The sequence below is a fragment of the Siphateles boraxobius genome, unplaced genomic scaffold (assembly GCF_051911475.1).
Source record: "Siphateles boraxobius isolate OS27281-9 unplaced genomic scaffold, OSU_SipBor_1 86, whole genome shotgun sequence".
Taxonomy (NCBI): domain Eukaryota; kingdom Metazoa; phylum Chordata; class Actinopteri; order Cypriniformes; family Leuciscidae; genus Siphateles; species Siphateles boraxobius.
In genome coordinates, this window is record NW_027509215.1 from 10,965,650 (window position 1) to 10,990,000 (window position 24,351).

Genomic DNA, 24,351 nt, shown 5'->3' on the forward strand with positions numbered 1-24,351 from the left:
GCATGTCTGTTATGTTAAATAAAGTTGAATAATTAAAGCAAAGCAAGTAGAACATATACTTTACCTGTGCACAGAGTTGTTATTGACTGATCTCCTCAGACGCGGGCTGCAATGGCGGAATTCTCAAAACGGCCACAAGATGGCGCCGTTTATCGGAAAATCCGATATTACAAAACCGATTCCCGATTATGGGAAAATGCTTAAATATCGGGAAAAATATCGGTGACAGTGTGTAGACAGTGTGCCTTACATGGATTCAAGGTTTTCTAAACAAAACTTATCAAAGGATGGAGCAAATCCGACCTTTCGCGAGTTGGGGCGCGCGATGTTCCATGACACGTAATAACATTCCATCTGTATTAGAGATGCGTGGATGGGCTATTATTTCATCCGCAACCGCATCACAAAACTCCTCATCCGTCCACCATCTACATTTATGACCAATGTTCAAAACCGCACCCGCCCGCATCCGCTGATTGTTTTAAGGTCTATGAGCGACGTGAGGCGCTGCTGCCGCGAGGCTAGAAAGCTCTTTGCTGTTCTAGTAAGGAGACTGATCCAATGCAGAACAGATATTTAAAGGCTAAAGCCCCTAGTATAGCCTATGTTGTATCCCCAGAATTACAATCGGCACACAGGCACTAAAATAAATAAATAGCCTAAATAAAACGCACATCGGCAAACCCTGACTTTACCTTACTTGGCTACTGTAGCCTACAATTTTATCATTTCGTTTTGAATTTTGTTTAAAAGTAGACATTTCAAGCTTTCTATTTATTTCTCATGTCTTTGAGGCAAGTAGCCTATACGCTGAGTTTCGGTTCATTTATGAGACGAGCTCCAGTTCACGCGACGGCGCCTCCGTGTCCTGATTATATCTCTGCTATATTTGATATTTATTTAAAGCGGTTTACCGCTATACCTCGGGAATTTCTTGCTTTTCAACCGCGGTTGGAAAAAATCCATAATCCCAAATCCAAATCCATAGTGACTGTCTACACTGATACAGTATACAGATGTGTGTTGTCTACACTGTCTACGATTATTTGAAATAAAACTGATATCGTGTTTTGGCTTCATGCGATTATGAAATCGCTAAAGCTGTGATTTTTAATTAAATAAATATATGCACTTGTTTCATATTATATTGATATATCGTTGTGGTGTGAACTCTGCTGTTCTTTTATATTGAGAATGAGTTTTAAACTTTATCGTTATTTTAATAGTTATCATCCTCGGTGAGAATTGGCCTTTAAATAGACTTAATTTAAACATTCACGTTCACACACAGTAAATTTCTCTCGCAAATGTGAGTGAAATGCGCACACAGTAGAGCCCTGATGTCTGTTTTCCCTCACTGTGCATCTCTGTATTATTTATTTATCTAGGCCTAAGGAAGATCTTACACTCGCAGCCAGGAAAACACTCGTGTGTGTGTGTGTGTCCTTATTCTGTCACTGTTATCAGGTTATGAGATGTCCTGCTGTGATGACAGCGGCTGAAATCAGTCCAGGGGCTAAATATGAAGACCAGAGGATTGAGCAACTTTGAACAAAATGTGTATCAAAGTAAACAGGGTTGATTTGGACTTTATATTCGATTTTGTGTGCCTTTAAAGAGCCCATTATATACCCCTTTACAGAGTCTTGATGTTGTTTTTGGTTTAGAACAGGTTCTGCTGCTTGAATGTTGATTATTTTCCTCATATTCTCCATTGTTGCGGCTCCTCTCTTCCCAGTCTGTCAGTAACGCTCTGTTTACTTCCTGTCTCTATGAAGCCCCTCCTCCTGAAAAGCACACTGTGCTCTGATTGGTCGGTTGGAGCAGTGTGTTGTGATTGGTCGAGCGCTTCGAGTGTGTTTGGGAAATGCCCCGTCCCTTACCATAACCGCCAGTTTAACACACTACTAACTAACTCAACCAGGCCCCGCCCCTTTATTCTGCGTATGAATTATTATAATGAGGAATATTGTGACGTGTTCGTTCCCGGAAGAAACTCAAGATACAATGGAGGCGTTTCAGGAGTTCAGAAACACTGATATAGAGAATAACTGGAGCTTTCTCATGAGGCATAAAAAAAAAAGTTTGGTTCCGGTTGGTTGTCAGTTGAGGTCATGGGTCGGTAGGAATATTTTTTTTGTTTGTTTGTTTTTTTGTCCAGTGGCAGCAAGTGATAGAAAGGAAATTATTCATATTTTTTTTTTAGTTTTTATTTACAGTAGCGATGGAAAAGCTACTCTATTTTTTCATAACATAGCCTACCTATACATGTACTCTACCACCTTGTGTGTCCCAGCATGTTACACACACACACGCTGATTTTAAATGTGTGGGCGGGGGCAAACGGGACGTCAGACGTCTCGTGAGTTCAGTGTTGGAAAGATCAGTTGTTTTAACCATTCATTAAAACTAATCGGTTCAAATGAGTCATTAGTTCGCGAATTGGACGTGTCATTATCGGACGTGTGCGTGTTGTGTGATTATCCCGGCGGTTAGGACATCCCACAAGAGTTGTGTCGTCATCACAGAAAACATTTCATCACAGGATAGTTTTTTCTTTTATTTAAAGTGTGGTTTATATGTCAGCTGAATGTGTGGAACGCTTTGCAGAGAAGATAAGGCAACGTATTTTAGCACAATTCCCACCCAGCGGTAATTCAGGAAAAAATAAATCTCGGAATGCTCCACATGAAACTTTAGTCTTCCGACCTTGCCATCGTGTCAATTTATTTAGATTAATATGTGCGAGGGAGAGAGAGCAAGACAGTGCTTAGTTTTGAGACGGTGAAGCCTGTACTTTCGCCTGGCTCCGCAGAGAGAGTGTGCGCGCGCGACCGGGACTCTCTATCTATCTCTATCTCTATCTCTCTCTCTATCTCTATCTCTCTCTCTCTATCTGTCTATCTCTATCTGTCTATCTCTATCTCTCTATCTCTATCTCTCTATCTCTCTCTCTATCTCTATCTCTCTCTCTATCTGTCTATCTCTATCTGTCTATCTCTATCTCTATCTCTCTATCTCTATCTATCTCTCTATCTCTCTCTCTCTCTCTATCTCTCTATCTCTCTCTCTCTATCTCTCTATCTCTATCTCTCTATCTCTATCTATCTCTCTATCTCTATCTCTCTATCTCTATCTCTCTATCTCTATCTATCTCTCTATCTCTATCTATCTCTCTATCTCTATCTCTCTCTCTATCTCTCTATCTCTCTCTCTCTATCTCTCTATCTCTATCTCTCTATCTCTCTATCTGTCTATCTCTATCTGTCTATCTCTATCTCTCTATCTCTCTCTCTCTATCTCTCTATCTCTATCTCTCTCTCTCTATCTCTATCTCTCTATCTCTCTATCTCTATCTATCTCTCTATCTCTCTATCTCTCTCTCTCTCTATCTCTATCTATCTCTCTATCTCTCTATCTCTCTATCTCTATCTCTCTCTCTATCTCTCTATATCTCTCTCTCTATCTCTCTATCTCTCTCTCTCTATCTCTCTATCTCTATCTCTCTATCTCTATCTATCTCTCTCTCTCTATCTGTCTATCTCTATCTGTCTATCTCTATCTCTCTATCTCTATCTCTCTCTCTATCTCTCTATCTCTATCTATCTCTCTATCTCTCTCTCTCTAGCTCTATCTCTCTATCTCTCTATCTCTATCTCTCTATCTCTCTCTCTCTATCTATCTCTCTATCTCTCTCTCTATCTCTCTCTCTCTATCTCTCTATCTCTATGTCTCTATCTCTATCTATCTCTCTATCTCTATCTCTCTCTCTATCTCTCTATCTCTATCTCTCTATCTCTCTCTCTATCTCTCTATCTCTATCTCTATCTATCTCTCTCTCTATCTCTCTATCTCTATCTCTCTATCTCTATCTCTCTCTCTCTCTATCTCTCTATCTCTATCTCTCTCTCTCTATCTCTATCTCTATCTCTCTATCTCTCTATCTCTATCTCTCTATCTATCTCTATCTCTCTCTCTCTATCTCTCTATCTCTATCTCTATCTCTCTATCTCTCTATCTCTATCTCTCTCTCTCTATCTCTCTATCTCTATCTCTATCTATCTCTCTATCTCTCTCTCTCTATCTCTCTCTCTCTATCTCTCTATCTCTCTCTCTCTATCTCTATCTCTGCTCGTTCAGTTCACGCGCCCTGTCACGAGCGCAGCAGTGTATCTACATGACAACAACGATGTGTGAACGCCCGTGGCTGCCTCGTTTGTTCGCATTGCTGGAGGACAACAGGCTATACAAATACGGTGCTGTACAAAAACATAAATTATAGTTCGCCTCAAAGTTTTTTATTTGTTTATTTAGATAATTTGCATTATTTCTTCCCCAAGCTCATAAAATAAATTTGGGTCGCACATAAATTGACAGGGTCGGTCGGAAACCGGAACCAAACAAATTTTTTTCTTATGCCTGATCAAACAACAATACTACACACTAAACACAGGTGAACATGAGGAAAGCAGAATAGATGCTGTATAAAACTGCACTGATGAACACACACACACACACAGGGTCCGAAATTAGCACCCGCCAAGCGCCAAATGCGGGTCGATTTTCCGTTTGGCGAGTAAATCTCAACAGGCTATCCGCCACACTGGCGGGTGGATGTTCCAGACATCCAAAGTCTTGCGGAAGTTTCGGGAGTCTCCCGCATATTGATAGCGGCTGCCTGATGCCCGTAAATTAGTTCAAATCTCCAGGAATCTAGAGCGAGCGAGAAAGAAAGAGCGCGCTCATACTGTGCTCCAAACCGTGTAGCGCGCGCACTGCAGAGAGCGAGAGACCTTGTGTGTGTGTGTGTGCCTCAAGAAGCGTGTGTGAACCTTCTCCACACCCAAAATAGACCAACACTAAATATATTATTTTAACTTAAAGAATTAACAAATTAAGATGACAAAAAGAAAACACTGAATCAGTTTGAAGCTTTGAAAAAACCGCTTTTATTCATCAGACTACGTTTTTTCGTCAAATAAAAATAGCAGGCCTACCTCAATCCACAGCTTGTCTAGTTTTTACTTAAAAAAGTAATATGTCTACATGATGTGGGGTGAGTCTGGATCTCCGATGGCACAGATGTCCCGGGAATACAGAGATGACGTCTCGCTAGAGTGGCCAATTTCGGAAAGCGCCTTTCATTTGCTTGTGGATGTTTGCTTCGCCAGTGATATTGCATTGTACTTGCACTAGGCCTACTGCTATTTTAATACCACGTAGCATATTTTGCAAGTAACTTCGTCGCCCTTTCTGTCAAAATGGTCCCACACAGTAGCTACTTCTTTTCGCTTGCCTTGCTTCATTGTGCTTGCTCAGCGAAATATGTCTTTAGGCGCGTGTGGTTGCGCGTGTCGACGCACCCCATGATTTAACAAATACAGGGTATATATACTGTTTTTTTTTACCATGCAGCAAACAAACAAAAAAGCTAAATGTGTGTGTGTGTGTGTGTGTATATATATAATTTTAAAACATAATTTTATGTTTACTTTCGGTAAAGTATCTGATAGTTTTACAAAACCTTCAAATGTACTGTTATGAGCACTAGTTCCATGCTCACATCTTCCATGTCTTATATTTGTTGCTCTGATTTGACTTCTATGTACTCTTATTCATTCAACATAATACTTATCTCAATTAAATGTACTGAAATGAATGTATATGTGACACAAAAAGGCTGTTTATTATTTTGGCCGGTAAAAAATATGCTTGGCTGGTGGATTTTTTCATCTACCAGTCCCCGTGGCAGGTGAGCCAAAAAGTTAATTTCGGACCCTGCACACACACTTTACGGATGACCTGAGTCTGATCTCATCTTTCAGAGCAAACACAGGGAAAGAGAAGTCTTCGTAGGAGAGTCCGTTCCCGAGAGGATTCCTCGCGGTCACGTTACAGTTCGCGAGTTCAGGCCCGTAACTCGTAGAATACACACCTGAAACATGAGGAAACCAAATCACACACACACACACACACAGGAGATTAAACTAGATTAATAGAGTTTTTTAGGAGCTGGTCACCATTTCTTTAGTTTCTCCCACTTCTATCTCTAAGTTCTTAAAGCAGTGTGTTGTGATTGGCCGAGCGCTTCGAGTGTGTTTGGGAAATGCCCCGCCCCTTACCATAACCGCCAGTTCAACACACTACTAACTCAACCAGGCCCCGCCCCTTTATTCTGTGTATTCCTGAGAGACGTGTGGTCAGTGCGTGTAATGGCCTTGTCCAAAAACCATGAAATGGGAAATTAATGCAAGTGTGTCCGTCATGTCTGATTGCCTTAAACGGTGAACTTTTTTTGACCTCGCCAAGAGAAGGCTTTTGCGTCCACCTGAGGCAAAATTTAACAATTGAGTTTTCTTGATGCCCCATTTAGCAGTCATAGGTTGGTGTCTGCATTAGTGGAAGCGAAATGCATTAAATTTGTTTATCTCAAACGGTTTGTGGATTATCAACTGCAGAAATCACATGTTGGCATCATGTTTGGTTGCAGTGTGATGCTTTTGCAGGTTGTTGGCTTGAAATAGACATTTTCCATGTGTTCATGTAAGGTTTATCCATGCGTTCCCAGTTGATTAATCCCAATACTGAAGGTTTTCTGAAATGTTACGTTAAATATGCAAATTAGGTTTTATCTAATTAAATATGCATTTGGATGCATTTCTAGAAAATATGAACATTGAATAAAGCCAGATTCATAATTCATTGGGATATAAATCAGAAATTAGACTGAAACAGACATGTTTTTAATTTAATATGATAAATGAAAAAACCTTCAGAATACACACCGCCTTTAAAGATATGTATTAAAATCTACTGATAGATCAAGTACAATAAAATAAACACTTAAATGCGTATTTTGGATGTTTTCTTTCTACTAGTCTGAAATAGGCTCAAAATTGCATGAAAAACGTTGATTTTATCTGTGTTCAGGTTATTCAGGTATGTCTACTGTAAACATGTCAATCATTTATTGTATTGTCATCTGGCATTAAAAATAATGTTCAATGGGAAACATGAACGTTCATTCATATCTTTGACCTGAAGTCACACCGTTTTTGTTTTTTTTTCCTTCTGATTCGATTTCTCTCTCATCCTTCGCATATGATTATGATTCCCTCCGATGCTTCTCTGATGTGAGTTCATTTACTTTTCATGTTGCACACAACAATCCTCCTTCTCACAAGTTCAGCCGAAGCTAATTTCCAAGGTCGAGCATCTGGTGCTCTGGACCGTGTTTACAAAAATACATCCATTCCTTGATCCTGCAGGACTCCTCTAATCCACTAATATGTGACATGCTCAGTCATAAGATCCTGGCTTTTGAAGGCTAATTGCACATCATCTCCGTTCATCTGATCCAAAAGACCATCGGAAAAGCTGGAGCGGGATTTGATTGTGAGGAGAGATGCTTGTTGTACCAAATTGTCCTGTTTTCTGTCATATAAATTTCTATGCAAATTCTGGTGGCCAATATGGAGCTCAGCTCAGAGGCTTATATGAAATCGCGCTAATTAAACCGAAACCGAAAATGACTTTAAAAAAAAAAATATTTATTTCTTATTATAAATTAGTTTTTTTTTTTTTTTATAATTGTATTATTATTAGAATTTTTACTTAAATTCAATAATTTGACTGAATATGAAGTAAAAAATAAAAGCCATTAAAAATAACCACTCTTTTGTTTAAAGTAACACAAAAATTGGACAGGAAATATATATTAAAATAATATTAAATGTCAGTATTCTCATATCTATATATCAATATATTATTCTTCATTCAGAATCAGATTTAACATTTATTTATTTTTACCAATTTTCAAAATAATATCTAGTCCTAGGGTAAAAAACGTCATTTTACCAGCATTTCCCAGCACGGCAGAATTCGAATGCTTAAAAATATCAAATAATAAATCAATGTCTCAAAACAGCTGCTCAAATGATAAATCAAATGCTCAATTGCAATTTTATTTCCTCAATCGGGAAAGTGTGAACTGTATAAAAATTGAATTAAAACTCTTGATTATTAATTTTCATTATAAAGCCTGTATAAATCTGTCATGATTAAATGTATAATTCAATGTTCAAATCATGAATCAAATGCTCAAACCAACATCGAAAATGGCTATCCACACCATGCAAACAGAAATTAGTCTAGAGAACTTGCAATAGTTCATTTGTTTTGGTTATTCGCCACACTCACAATATATATATATATATATAATTACACCAAATCAGCTTATCTTTGTAAAAGTGCACATCTTTTTAAATATCTGAAGGTACACTCTTAACTTCAGTCAATCAAGCAATATATTATGATAATCAAGTACTATTTAATCATAGAACTTTATTAATTAGAACTAAAACTTGGTGTCCATGCATATTTGTCATTTTAAATGAACTTAGGACTGGTGGTGATGCTTAAGATATTGTTGGTGGTCATTCAGTGTTTCTGTAAAAAAAAAAGAGAAGAAGATAATAGTAATTATTATTAAAATATGTATACAATGTATAAATTAAATAAAGTATGTTGTTTACATTCTACGAGTGAAAATGTGACCCTAGACCATGAAACCAGTCACATGGGGCACATTTTTTAAATTGAGATTTATACATAATCTGAAAACTGAATACATAGCTTTCCATTGATGTATGGTTTATTAGTATAGGACAATATTTGGCCGAGATACAACTATTTGAAAATCTGGAATCTGAGGGTGCAAAAAAAAATTAAACCTTGAGAAAATTGCTTTTAAAGTTGTGCATTTATATTTGCGATCGTGCAGCATTCACTCACAAAGATAACTGTTTTATATATTTACGGTAGGAAATGTACAAAATATCTTCATGGAACATGATCTTTACTTGATAGCCTAATGATTTTTGCCATAAAAGAAAAATCGATCATTTTATCAATTGTTTATTGAACACACACACACACACACGCTATTTACTCGCATTGTAGAGCGTTTATTGAGCAGTCAATTAGAAGTTATGCTAATAACCCTAATATTAATAATATTAATGTAAATTATAATAATATATTAATTTTAAAATTTGAAATTATAATAACAATTTCCATCATTTATTTATTCAGTCAAGCGTTTTATGACTGTACTCTTTAAATAGCGTGATAAAATATTATTTCACAAACGGAGGTTGAATTAAAACCTTTTTTAATTTTTATTTTATTTCTTGTGCATCGCATTCCTGTGCCGGTAATGTCATTTCTTCTGCTAACGTCGTGACACCGTCTCTGTGCGGTTCAAGCACACATGCCAACTTTAACATCGTTTAAATTATGATGTCTTTATAAAGAATAAATAGCCTCCATTTTTGCCACATTTATGGATCATATGTTTCTCCGGCATCTTAACGCAGTTAAACCAGCTCTGAAATAAATCAAATTATGTTATAGATCAACTCAAAGCCCTACAACCGCAAGCTCCACAGACTGCAGCGATTAAACCGTGTTCTTGATTAATATAAATATAAAAGTTGCATTTTCCACAATGACATCTCTCACCACAAACATTTTTAATGCTTAAAATAAAATTAACGTTAACTGATTTAAAAAAAAAACGAATTCAAAATATTGCAATAGTATCTGCTTTCTGCTTTGCATTCCATGCATTTTTTTTTATTTTTCGGTGGATTGTGGGAGTTTATGGCGTGATGTGCTTTCAGTTAACTAGGTTTAAAGACGTCTTTGACTTAAAAAACGGTGCAGCTGAAATGCCAGTAAATTGTGATTTTATGGTAATTGAGGAATTACATGATTCAATAAAGGCAGGCGTCAGTGAGCGTCTGAAACACTGGAGTCTTTGTGTTCGTGTGTTCGAGTCTCTTCTCTGCTTGACGTGTCGGCATCTCTGTTTTCACGACACTCGCTCGATTATTATTATTTTTAATGATATGATATGAGTTTTTCAGTGAAATGATATTATGAGTTAAAGTAAAGATGGTCCATTTGGATTTTCATGTTGATGTGCAAAAATTAATAAATGAAGTAAGTAAATCAACTTTTGTTTGTACACATTAAAATCATTACTTAATTTTTATTAGCATTTTAAGATGAATACATGCATGCGTTATATTAGGGCTGCCAGCAACTAACTGTTATTTTGATAATCGATTTTTTTTTTTGATCAATCAGATGAAAAATCTAAATTATACATAAAAAAATGTATCCATTATTTTAAACATCCTTATCATGTGTAATATAAAGCCTTTATGAAAACTATGTTTAATGTATAAAAATGTTTAAAGCAGATAATAAGCAAAAACAAAAGTACAAAATAGTGTTATAATTGGATTTATCTGTCCATATTGAAAGTGAAAATGCTGCATGTGCAACAAAGTTCTCAAGGACATTAAAACATCAAATATGTTCTGATTGGCTTCTAAGATTTTACTCAGAAGAACACGATAGAAAATGTCATATATTTTGTGTGAATGTTCATTAGAGATGCACGATATATCGGCCACCACATCGATATCGGGAAGTACATGTTCATTTTTAATGCTATCATTATCGGCACCACGTAAGAAAATTTGGCCGATATATTAGAACCGATTGTACATAATGGATTATTTCCTTCAGATGTTCACCTTGATGGTTTTGAATTGCTTGGAAAAATTATCCGAATCACTTCAAAAAAGAAAAATACAGTAAAGTGCAACTTGTGCTGTCATAAAATTATGAGAACATCATAGTTATGTGTTCAGGACATGGCTTTTAATGGTGAGACTTGTGTTTTTGTAATCAGTCTCTCAAAATTATATACAAATTTGGTTTTAGGTTCATTGTCCTATATCGGTTATCAGCTTTTACAATATAAAGAATTATCGGTCTCGGACAAAATGTTCATATCGTCGCACCCCTAATGTTCATGAATTCCTGTCGTGATGTTCTCCTCTTCTTCTCAGGTCCTTTCACAGATGTCGTCACTGCAAACCTGAAGCTAAAGAATCCTTCAGAGAAGAAAGTATGTTTCAAAGTGAAGACCACAGCGCCGCGCAGATACTGCGTACGACCCAACAGCGGGATCATCGAGCCCGGAGCCACGCTCACCATCTCAGGTTAGAACCTTAGACTGTACAAAAATATGTGCGTAGTGTGTGTGACGTCACCCGTAGAGTTTCTGAAGAGCATTTTTGAAGCCCAAAGTGGGCGGAGCCGGCCGTCGCCATCTTGGCCGCTCGTCACTCGCGGATAAATGAACATGTGCAGCGAGGCGGATTAGCTGAGGTGACGTGACGCTAACAGACAGCAGACAAACGGCTAGCAGTGACATCAGCTGCAATCCACCTGTCACTCAAGTGGCCACGCCCCTAATACGCCCCTAATTATGCAGATCTTTTAGGCTTAATATAATTTAAAAGAATGAGTTATAAAGAAATTCACCCTCCTCACAGTCGTCATGAAAGACAAAATTAGCTTTATAGACCAAAACCAGTTTTTGTACCAGGCTGTGTGACACCTTTTTCTGCTGTAAAGTTGTGCATTTTAACATGGGGGTCTATGGGATTAACTCTCTTTTAGAGCCTGTCTCTAGTGGCCAGTCGATGAACTGCAATTTAAGTCACTTCAGTGTTGATTTGAGAGAGAGAGAGGAAGGTTGACGCTTGGTTATAACACAGGACCCAAAGTATTCAGCCAGAAAAGAACATTAATTTTCTATGGAAGGGGTTTGGGAGGGCCGAAATTGTTGGCCAAGATGGTGGTCTTTAACTCGTGCTTCTCCGACGGCACATTTTAGCCAGGGTTTTTATAATTAACTAAAGCTAAAACCATTAAAAAAAATGCTGCACTGAGTTAAGAGACCAGTTTTATGATTTTTAGGCAAACCGTTCTTAAGTTACAAGCAAAAAGAGACATTTTTCATATCTCCTGACCACTAGGTGGCGCTGTGCCGAAACGCTGCAAGTAGCCTCAGATAATGCTTTTGATGACATGCACCTATTTTCGTCTCAATGCACTAAAGTTTTGCGGAGATATAGTCTCGTATCCAATTTGGCGCGATCATCGTCACATTCGTCTGCGCGTTAATCGAGCGATTGGGTTTATCAAAAAGCTTTTAGCACTTTTTTGCCGGCTTGTGCCAGTGCGATGAGTGAATGCTCTCATTTAGTCTAGAACTACAATAACCATCATGCTCACACAACGCCTCTGCACTTCGATTTGTCTCAACATGGGGACAGGAGAACTGTCAGTCCATAAATGGGAAAACAACGTAACTTGCGTTACTTATTTGAAAAACGAACTCAGATATTTTGTTGTAAATTTTACTAGTTACTTTAAAAAGTAATCTGATTACGTAAGTCAAGTTACTTGTAATGAGTTACCCTCTACACTGGTTATAAGATTAACGTCAATCAGATATTATGTCGAAATTTTGCGGAAGTACATTGGGAAAAAAGACCGATTCGTGGCTTTTGAGAATCAATATCGAATCAAACACATTTTAAAAAACGATTTATCAAAAAATTTATTTTATTTGCCCAGCCCTACATGTGACCCGTGCTTTATATTCCAGGATTTGTGTGAACAAATCTAAACTGTTCATTGAAAATCATCCACAAACATCCATCATTGATTCAGTGAGTCAAACTACACTGAACGAATCATTCAGAACAGTTCTTCACCAGGGATTGAACAGATCCGACTCAGAAGAATGATTCGTTTGTGATTCAGACATTGGTGCTTCGCTCATAAACTCATGAATAACCCAGTGAATATTGATTCATTTTATGATGCTTTATAGTTCTTTTTGAAGCTTTAAAACTTCATTCATTATGATTGGAAATCTTCAGAATTTCTCTATTTGTTCCACAGATTAAAGTTAGTTATGTGAGCTTTTACTATTGTCATATTTAGATTATTTACTGTTTCTTGTGCTAAATAACATAGTTTTTAGCTTTTAAATATGTGCAGATTAGTTTAGACCGTATGTATTACACAAGTGTATAGAAAAGTGGATAATATTGTTAATGTTTGTGTTTATGTCGCAGTTATGCTGCAGCCGTTTGATTACGACCCCAACGAGAAGAGCAAACACAAGTTCATGGTGCAGGCCATCTTCGCCCCGGGAACCCTCTCAGACACAGAAGCCTTGGTGAGTGTGTGTGTGTGTGTGTGTGTGTGTGTGTGTGTGTGTGTGTGTGTGTGTGTGTTGAGCTGTTCTGTGATGTGTTTGTGTCTGTGTTGAGCTGGTTTGCGTTGTGTGTGTGTGTTGAGCTGGTCTGCGTTGTGTGTGTGTGTGTGTGTGTGTTTGTGTGTGTGTTGAGCTGGTCTGCGTTGTGTGTGTGTGTGTGTGTGTGTGTGTGTGTGTGAGAGCTGCTGTAACTGCATGTTCACACCAGCTGATGGCAGCAAACACCCTTTAGCTCAGTTGTTTTAGCCTGACATGAATTAATAGTCATAAAAATCTTATTAATAATGCAGTGGTTGTTCACACACACTGTGGGCATTACAAAAACATCCCAACTAAAAATCCCATCCTGTTTAATAATTACTTCTAAAATCAAAAGTTAAGATGGGAAGTTTCTGTAATACATGCATCTCAGGTCTGGCTTTACTGGGTCACAGACAACTGGGAAAATAATTCAAGGAGCTAGAATAAATATGAGGTGAAAATCCATGTCAAAGTGATATGCTCTAGTGCGTGCGTGTGTGTGTGCGTGTGTGTGTGCGTGTGTGTGTGCGTGTGCGTGTGAGTGCGTGCGTGCGTGTGAGTGCGTGCGTGCGTGTGAGTGTGTGTGTGCGTGTGAGTGCGTGCGTGCGTGTGAGTGTGTGTGAGTGTGTGAGTGTGCGTGTGTGAGTGTGCGTGTGTGTGTGTGCGTGTGTGATGTGTGCGAGTGTGTGTGTGCGTGTGTGATGTGTGCGAGTGTGTGTGCGAGTGTGTGTGCGTGCGTGAGTGCGTGCGTGAGTGAGTGCGTGCGTGAGTGTGTGTGTGAGTGCGTGTGTGTGTGAGTGCGTGTGTGTGTGAGTGCGTGTGTGTGTGAGTGCGTGAGTGCGTGTGTGCGTGCGTACGTGTGTGCGTGTGAGTGTGTGCGTGTGTGTGTGTGTGCGTGTGTGTGTGTGTGTGTGTGTGTGTGTGTGTGTGTGTGTGGTCGAGCTGCACCTTCCAGGTGCGTGCGTGTGTGTGTGTGCGCGTGTGTGTGTGTTTGTGTGTGCGTGTGTGTGTGTGTGTGCGTGTGAGTTTGTGCGTGTGTGTATGTGTGAGTGTGTGCGTGTGTGTATGTGAGTGCGTGTGTGCGTGTGTATGAGTGTGTGTGTGCGTGAGTGAGTGTGTGAGTGTGTGTGTGCGTGTGTGTGTGTGTGTGTGTGTGTGTGTGTGGTCGAGCTGCACCTTCCAGGTGCGTGTGTGTGCGTGTGCGTGCGTGTGCGTGTGTGTGTGCGTGTGCGTGTGTGTGCGTGCGTGTGTGTGCGTGTGTGTGTGCGTGTGTGTGTGTGTGCGTGTGCGTGTGTGTGCTTGCGTGTGTGTGCGTGCGTGTGTGCGCGTGTGTGTGTGTGTGTGTGTGTGCGTGTGTGTGTGTGCGTGTGTGTGCGTGTGTGTGTGCGTGTGTGTGTGTGTGCGTGTGTGTGCTTGCGTGTGTGTGCGTGCGTGTGTGTGCGTGTGTGTGTGTGTGTGTGTGTGTGCTTGCGTGTGTGTGCGTGCGTGTGTGTGTGTGTGAGAGCTGCTAATGGTTGATGAATTGCCTGTTCTTCATGTGTTTCAGTGGAAAGACGCGAAACCAGACGAGCTCATGGATTCCAAACTCAGATGTGTGTTTGAGCTGCCATCTGAAAACGATAAAGTGGTGAGTGTGTGTGTGTGTGTGTGTGTGGTTCAGGGAGGAGACGAGAGCGTGTGTATTTCACTCCACCCTCTTCCATGCGGCTGTAAACCGAGTTATAAACGTGTTTTAATAGCAGAAAGAGCTCGACTCGGAACTTCACCCTATTTTTAAGGTGCTGTACGTGATTTTATTTTCCTGAAATTCAATTTTAAAAATTAAGTTTGAGATCATAAAAAGTCTAAAATGGTCAAACAAAAAGCTTGGATGAAATAAATGCAACCGCTGCATGTTCAGAATCAAAATGCGTCACTGTTTTGGGCTTTTTTATAATCAGAAACATTATTTAACACATTCAATATATAGATTTTACTAGTGTATATAAGCACAATAATCAGTTTATTGCCTTTCTTAAAACATTATCGTATCAGCAAAATCCAGAATTAATCGACCTCTAATTCATATTCGTATTGAATAAATAAACTTACATTTAAGTTTTGCATTTGAATGTTACCATTAAATGAGTTTATGTAGGAATGTACATTATTAATTTAACATGTGCATATCTTAAAAAAGGTCTCTTGCTTAAGTTAGCAAAACGCCTGAACCACTTTCAACTTTTTTTATTTTTACAGTAACTAGAGATTCTTAAGTTTGAAGTTATTCACATTTTGAAAGTAATAACACTTGAGCAGTTTTGTTTTCACTTATAATGTAATTTCCCACTTTAACAAGCGTGCACGCTTTCACCAGCACTGAAACACACTAGGGCTGCGTGATTTATAGACTGAAATATGCAGTGCATTTATTCATTTAATTTATGAGTGAAGCGCGACACTGTGTTCATTTACAGGCGAGTGACTGATATCTGCATCTGCTCTGAGTTTGTATTTCCAGGTCTAAAAAACAGTGTTATGCTGCTTAATCTTTCAACCTGGGGCCGGTTGTATAAACATAGCCATTATGTTAAGACGGTGTCTTATTAAGTTCTAGTGTGACCCACGAGCAGTGAGTCTGGGGATGTCAGGTTACTTTTCGGTATCAATTTAGGCTAATCTACGTTTTTATGCAACCGATTTCAAAAAGCTATGAACAGTCTTAAAGAAAAACAATTTGGTGTCTAACTTGTAAGAGTAGTCTTAGCGGTTTATGCAACCGGCCCCTGGTATTTGTTATCATGCTGTTTTAATTTATCATAATCATAAACACCCTGGTTTGTAGCGCAAATAGTTGTATTATTTTTTTTACCTACAGCGGGTAATAAAAAAAAAGCAAAAGAAAATAGCTTGCAAAATAAGCTGGATAATTTGCATATTCATATTCATCAACTTGTTATGAGAAGCGCTTAAAAAATAAACGGTTGAGCTTTAAGGGATTCTTGCAGTTTTCCGCCAAAATAAAAGCTTTTTTTAACGTTCGAAAACTGATAAATTAGCAAAGCCATGAAAATAAAATGAAAATTATTATTATATTATTTTTCCTATTTACTATGTTTTTATTTTACCTAGTATTTCATAATAATAATATATTTATTATTATTAATAATTGATACTTAAAAGGTCATATTCTTATATAATCTCACAATTTTGGGCAAACTATGCAGCCCTACAGATAATCAGTGTTACTCCGACTTTGGCCTGGACGAAGATCTGCTCGCCGGTGTCCAGCCGGCCGCCACACACTCCCGCCACAGCCAGTGTTAGAACCCGGAGCCCGGCTGGGTCAGAGGTCACAGGCACTGCAGGGTCACAGGTCACGGGCACTGCAGGGTCAGAGGTCACGGGCACGGCGGTGTCAGAGGTCACGGGCACGGCGGTGTCAGAGGTCACGGGCACGGCGGTGTCAGAGGTCACGGGCACGGCGGTGGCAGAGGTCACGGGCACTGCGGTGTCAGAGGTCACGGGCACTGCGGTGTCAGAGGTCACGGGCACTGCGGTGTCAGAGGTCACGGGCACTGCGGTGTCAGAGGTCACGGGCACTGCGGTGTCAGAGGTCACGGGCACTGCGGTGTCAGAGGTCACGGGCACTGCGGTGTCAGAGGTCACGGGCACTGCGGTGTCAGAGGTCACGGGCACTGCGGTGTCAGAGGTCACGGGCACTGCGGTGTCAGAGGTCACGGGCACTTCAGGGTCAGAGGTCACGGGCACTGCGGTGTCAGGTCACGGGCACTGCGGTGTCAGGTCACGGGCACTGCGGTGTCAGGTCACGGGCACTGCGGTGTCAGAGGTCACGGGCACGGCGGTGTCAGAGGTCACGGGCACGGCGGTGTCCGAGGTCACGGGCACTGTGGTGTCAGAGGTCACGGGCACTGCGGTGTCAGAGGTCACGGGCACTGCGGGGTCAGAGGGCACGGCAGTATCAGAGGTCACGGGCACTGCAGGGTCAGAGGTCACGGGCACGGCAGTGTCAGGGGTCACGGGCACTGCAGGGTCAGAGGGCACGGCAGTGTCAGAGGTCACGGGCACTGCAGGGTCAGAGGTCCACGGGCACTGCAGGGTCAGAGGTCCACGGGCACTGCAGGGTCAGAGGTCACAGCTCAGAGCAGGCAGGACACGTGCTCAGGCCAGAGAGCCTTTAGTAGGGTAGGTCAAAGGTCAGCAGGAGAAACATGTATAGTCAACTTTATAGAGATATTTATATATAATCACACGTATATTAATATATAATCACAGGTCTAGAAATTAGTGGTCGACCGATATGGTTTTTTTGATGGCCGATGCCGATATCTTAGAGAGCAGGGCGGCCGATGGCCGATATATATATATATATATATATATATACACACCACACACATATACATATTATATATATATATACATACACACACTTTATATTTATATAAATCAATATTTAATAAATTTAATACATATTTAAAAATCTTTAAAATAAACATGCTTAGGCCCTATACTTTAGATGGCAACTTCTTGAATCTGCAATCCTATTATAGAATTTTGCACAAATAAAGTAATTGTTTAAAAATATATGAATATGTGAATAAAAAGGAAGTAAACACTCTAACAGGGCACTCAGTAATCTGGTAATTAATCAGTAATCACTGACAATCATATTTTTTCAAATAAATACTTTTTTTTTACTTTGACTTTTGACAAGGTAACGTTAATTTTACATACAGCACACAGTGAAAACGACATGAATATGACACAGTGGGCCACTGGATATAGCACAGCATATTTTAAAATGAAGGATTTAAAGTGTTTCGATCGCGTCTCCTGTGAAGCTGATCTTCTGTTCGCATTTATAGCCATACCGGCTACAAATACACACTTCACAAGATATCACAGCTGGATTCGATTAAATCTGCAAGGTTTGTGAAATTAAATGTTTATTAGATATTCGGAGATTTGTTTAAATTATGTAGATGCGCATTTGCTGAATGTTGACTGTAAATGAGAAAGTATTTTAAGCTGATTGTTTGCCTTTTCGGTTACAAATAATATAAAAGCAAACGTATTACTTTTTCGCATACCATTTACTGTCTTTGACCAGTTCTGTAGCCACCGGTTCTGTCTAACAAAGTATTAGATCTGACTGACAGAGATCATAATGAAGACGGAGAATGTGAGTGAGCGCTGTGTTCTCTTCTCAGGTGCTGGTGTTCTCAGCGCCGCCCGTCAAAATAAAAGTCCGCAGCGCCGTCAAAATAAAAGTCCCGCTTCCAACACATCGGCCAATTAGAAAAACTGATATATCGATTGACCACTACTAGAAATCAGACATTTGAAATGAGGCTTCCTCGTATATTCAGGTTTTTCCAAGGTTCTTCAAGTCAAGTCTCCTTTATTTAAACAGCGCTTTTTACAATACAGATTGAAGCAGCTTTACAGAGATAATAGGAAAATAATGAAAGTGACACGTGATGGCCAAGTATGCTAACCCATACTTGGAATTTGACCTCTCCATTTAACCCATCCAAGTAAGTGCACACACATTAGGAGCAGAGTAGTGAGTAGTGAACACACACACACTGCAAACGTGGATACACACACCCGGAGCAGCGGGCAGCCTTGAGTGGCGCCCGGGGAGCGATTGGGGGTTAGGTGCCTTGCTCAAGCACACCTCAGTCATATTCCTGCCGGTACTGGAATCGAACCAGCAACCTTTGGGTCACCAGTCCAACTCTGTTACCATTAGGCCATGACTGCCCCACAAATGCAACAAAGTTTGTTTCTAAAAGAAAATATCACTGAACTTACTTAAGCTGGACTGTGACGCTATTTCAATTTGTTGTAAAAAAGTTATTAATTTAGTTCATAGATAGATAGATAGATAGATAGATAGATAGATAGATAGATAGAATAATGGAGTATTGCCACCGCAAACCAGCAACTGTATACAATCTAACCCCAATCTATCAAACCTTCACTGAAGTTGTTGCATATACTACAGGTGTTGCTGGAGTCTCGATCTTTGAACGTCTTTTCCCTTTTCCACACTTTAAAAAGAGGGAGAATTGGACCAGTCATTTCTTTGCTTCCTTCTGAAGTGATTTAAACATATTCTTCTTTTTCTGCACCCGATGGATAGACTCGTTTCATTTTTGCGGTCAAATTTCCAAGTCCAGGGAAGACAACGATCTTTTTTCAAGCCCCACCTGCCCCCAACGCTAATGAAATACGCAACAAGCTTAAAATGTTCCAATGTATTGAAGTAACAAGAAGTATCGAAATACAAAATAAATCGACATCAAATAACATAACAGCAAGTTCAAAAATAAAGAAAATAAAAGTGCTGCTGTGTCATAACTTGCATGGAATTCAAAAATAGAGAAAATAAAAGTGCAGCTGTGTCAAAATGTGTATCAAGTTCAAAAATAGAAAAGAAATAAAAGTGCCACTTTGCAATCTTAAAAAAAAAGAAAAGAAGAGAAATCCATTTGGCAAGACAGGTCTATTTTAAAAAAAATAGACATAACAGGCTACTGTGTTTGATATGGGATTAAAATGATGGGCAGTGTATAAGATATAAACTAATGATTAATTATTTTAATATTCCTTTGTTCTGATCAGAGCATGTGATCGGAGAGAGAGCGCATTTCTGAATATTCCTCCGCTCGCTCATCCGCTCAGTGTCGCTCAACACAGAATGTCCTGCTGGTTCGAGAATATCTGGAATAAGGGCTGTATGGTAAAGTTTTTCTCTAGTCGAGTAGTAGTTGTACATTTAAGCCATTAGTAGACAAATCGCCCCTTTAAGTTGATTTAATTACTTAAATAGGCTATACAGGATAATGAGCGTTATATTGCCGCACGAGCGCACGCATAAAGCTTGCCACAAAGAACCGGCTAAAGTAATGATTATGAATGTGTAAAAAAATAGCAAGGAGACATTTAATTGATATTAATAAACTGATGTTTTCTGTGTCGCTGCATAGATGAAGTTGACGACGCGGACTCGCCATCAACAAATAAAGATATAAAGGCATAAAAAGGAAAATTTCCTCCCGTTGGCGCGCGCCACCTGTCACGTCTCTATTCCCCACCAGTGGGCGCACCCCACACTTTGAGAACCGCTATTGTTAAACCGAAACCGCGCGACTACCATCTGTAGTTAGAGGGCCCCCTAGTGGCGGCGGGGCCCTAAGCAGCCGCTTACTTTGCTTATAGGGAGAGCCGGCTCTGGATAGAGCCACTCTGGAGAATACTGTGATGTCATCGTCCAGCTCAGTTCATTTCTCATATAATGGTGTCAATGCAGGAAGATCAATATTATTATTGAAAATTAAGTTATTTCAGCCTGTTTTTTTATCCACTCAACATTTAAAGTATAAAACCCCTTGATTTTTAGTGCGTTTCAAGGCTTGTGTGGCGTTGTACATCATGTCTTGGGCCTCTAGTTGACCTCATGTTCCCGTTCTCCCCCAGAACGACGTCGACGCTCCTGCTAAATCTGCTAGCGTGCTAAACTCCTCTAAAGCGGACGGGTCGCTGCCACCCAAACCCGTCAGCGCCGCCCTGGACGACTCGGAGAAGAAGAAGGTTCTGGAGGAGTGCAAACGCTTGCAGACCGAGGCCATCAAGCTGAAGGAGGAGAACCGCCAGCTCAAGGTGAAGCACGCGTACTGCTCGCTCACTAGTGTGTAGCGCTGGGACCTGTAGGCCTGGTTTACACTGCAGGTCTCAATGCTCAATTCTGATTTGTTGCCTATATCTGATTTTTTTTGACTGTCCATTTACAGGTTCTTTCAATTGTGACCCATTTCCGATTCATGTGTTTACACTTGACATAGATCTGAAATGTTGCACATGCTTAAATTGGGTTCTTGCACAGATGGACGAACGCGTAATATGCTTGATGCTAACTCTGCGATATATGCAAAGTTCACCCCATTGCCAGATAATTTAGCTTGTTTTAAGCAAAAACTCACTTCATTTAGATGTAACCACCCCCCCCCCCCCCCCCCCCCCCCCCCCCCCCCCCCGCCGATTTAAGAATTTTTAGATATTGGAAACAAGACAAAAGCATTTTTTGCAGTGTATACCCGTGCTACTTGTGACATCCCTAGATTTCTTCTATGTATTGAAGTGTTTAATATATTTATATATTTGTAGATAAACATTGCTGTTAATGTATTATTCATATTGTATATTGGTGTTTAGAAAGAAAAACTAATTTAAGATCGATATAACAATCATTTATTAATCATTCTATTTAGTCTTTTTGGTGAAAATAATGGTTACTCTGACAGAAGGAATAAAAAAAAATATTTTTTTTTGGTATTTATTTCAAATAACATCTTTATTGTGAGAAGGTAAAAAAAAAAGTATATTAAAAAGTTGATTATCAGTATATCAATTATTTATTAATTATGCCTTATTTAGTGGTGGGGAAAAAAACCTGTTGATTAGATTCAAAACTTTAAAGGCAAAAGAAAAATACCAAAATGTCTTTAAATGGTAAAAATTATTGTTTTTCCAACAGGAAATATATATATATATATATATATCAAATATGGCCAATGCTTTTTAAAAGTTTTTGCACAAAACCTTATATCTCTGAAACACTAGGTGGCGCTGTGTTCAAACTTCTCAGATGCCTTCAGGACATGCTGTTCATGAACTCCACCAAATATTGTGTCGATGTGTCAAACCGATTTTGTAATTTATGACAAATTTCAAGATGGCGGACCAAAGATTCATCCGATTCTGACTAAATTGGTTTCCACGGTTTCAGCATCGACGATTCATCCGTAGATGACTTTCTGACAAACAAGTTATGACCCATTTTTCACATCTCATGACCTGTATGTGGCGCTTTTCCCAACTTTGGCTTGGACCCTCAGATCATGGTATTGATGAAGCGTACCAATTCTCGTCGGTCGTCATCGTTAAGTTTGCAACATCATACCTTTTGAACAAAGATTAATAATTTCTGCATGTAAAGATTATCTGAGCCAAGTTTCGTAAGAATTGGACAAAATGTGAAGGGTAAAGTCACCTTTATTTATATAACACTTTTTACAGTACAGAGTGTTTCAAAGCAGCTTTATAGAGATAACAGGAAAATAATGCAACAAAGTTTATTTCTAGAAGAAAATACTAGAATCCAGCTTAACATAGTCTAAGTATACATATGGTATACACAGTCCAGCTATATAAATAAACTTTGACCTTATGAAAGAGTTTTTTCTTCTTTAGCAGAACGCGGTTGACCGGCCTGATCCCATGATGCATCTCTTCATCAGATAAACAAGATAAACAATGTTGTTTTTTGTTTGTGTTCGTCATCAGGACGAGGGTTTGAGACTGAGAAAGTTCCAGCGCAGCGAACACGCGACGACCAATTCCAGGTCTCTGATTGGACGAGAGTCCACGGCCAGTTCGCTCCCGTCACTCCTGGTCGTCATCGCCGCCATCTTCATCGGGTTCTTCCTGGGAAAGTTCATCCTGTAGACGAAGGCGGATCCGACGAACGGTTTCGACACGAGCGATCGATGGTGTTGACGAAGTTTGGCCCGCATCATCATCATCACCACCCCCCCGACGGGCCGACCAGCGACTCCATCTTTGTTTGTTTTGGTTCACATGCTGTTTTCTGTCGAGGAATGGACGTTATGAACTGGTTTATTAGGACGGACGAAGGCGAATCTTCCCATCTTAGTTTTACTAAAACGATTGAAAAGTGTAAATGTCATCATTTTTAATCCTTCCATCCTAAACAAAAGCGCATGTGCTGATGATGTCATCAACGGTCGACCGAGCGACACGGGTGCCTCCTTTCCTTCACATGTACATTTGTTGTTCTTCTCTGTTCCTAACAATACCAATGCAGACTGTTTTATTACTGTAATTATCATTTATGAATTCTATTATTAATGTACTTTCTTCTCTGAACTGCATTTATCCACACAAATGTTCACTGACGTCTTCACTTTACTGTCTCATACTTGACGACATTGAAGAAATAAACGGGGAAAAATATATACATTTTTGTGTCTTTTATTTGTATTTGCTGTTCATATTCCTCAAACTTGCACTTTATTATTGCAGTGAATTCACGTTTGACTTTTGAATTGTGTAAAATGCACATTAAATCCATGTGTAAATTCATAAGTCGACAGCATTGCTGAGTATTTCCTCCTTAAAACTGCAGTGAACCAAAGACAGTCTCAAAAACACGGTTTGAAATCGCTGGTGTTTCTAACGTCACAAACTACCTTGTAACCAATCAGATCAACGTGTGATCGCCAACGAGTGGATCTCTGAATGAGTGGAGGCGGGGCTCATTTGCATATTCATAGAACCTCGCATACTTAATGAGGCAAGGGTGTCGAGTTACTACATTCAAGATATTTTAAGGCATGAAGACTTTTTTTTCAAGGAAAAAACGTTTAAATATATAATTTTGGTGATCAAAGATGAGTTTTAAGTGAAAGTGATTGACTACAAGAGGACTTTAACTATTAATACTCGTGACCTTTGAACTGTTGAGTTAAGTTAAATATTGTGAATTAACAATACAGTATATATCTTATTTTTATGGTGAAATAAAATTAAGCACCTGCTTGAATATTGCAGTGTTTTTTATTTGTTTCATAAAGATTGTATCACTCATTTAGACTGATGCTTTTATAGTCTAATAACTTCAAACCACATTTATTCCAGATATTAACTTTTTGCACCATTATTTTTCATTTTTTGAGAAAATATACATATATAAAAAATGCTACCGCTGACGGACAACTTAAAAAAAGTTAATATGTGGAATAAATGTGGTAGTATATTTTGTTGTATGAATATCTGAACATACAATATATAAATAAAAAAAGAACAGACTAGAAAACCTGGGAAAAATGCATTTTTGTCAACATTTCATTCAGTAACATTATGCAGTTTTAAATAATATGCTGTTTAATGATCGCGTTATTTGACATGTACATCAGCAATCCTTCTTAAGTTAATTCATTTTCAATATATTAATCGTGTATATATATATATATATTTTAGTCTTTCAAACACCAATATCTCCTTTAGCAAATACATATTTAGTGTCGCCCCCCCACATTCAAGACAAACATGTTCAAGTTTCAAATTTATTGTCATTCTGTTGTTCTTTG

At 39.2% G+C, this 24,351-nt stretch overlaps 1 protein-coding gene across 1 annotated transcript in view; it reads left to right on the forward strand.

Moving 5' to 3' along the window:
- vapal (VAMP (vesicle-associated membrane protein)-associated protein A, like) overlaps positions 1–23,217 on the forward strand; it is a 32,408-nt gene extending 9,191 nt beyond the window's left edge. The window contains exons 2-6 of the mRNA XM_077222225.1: positions 10,926–11,078; positions 13,011–13,114; positions 14,721–14,801; positions 20,660–20,842; positions 22,526–23,217. Of these exons, the coding sequence (XP_077078340.1) occupies positions 10,926–11,078; positions 13,011–13,114; positions 14,721–14,801; positions 20,660–20,842; positions 22,526–22,687 (683 nt within the window). The 3' untranslated portion in view covers positions 22,688–23,217. The remainder of the gene's footprint in view (positions 1–10,925; positions 11,079–13,010; positions 13,115–14,720; positions 14,802–20,659; positions 20,843–22,525) is intronic.
- Positions 23,218–24,351: the final 1,134 nt, after the last annotated feature.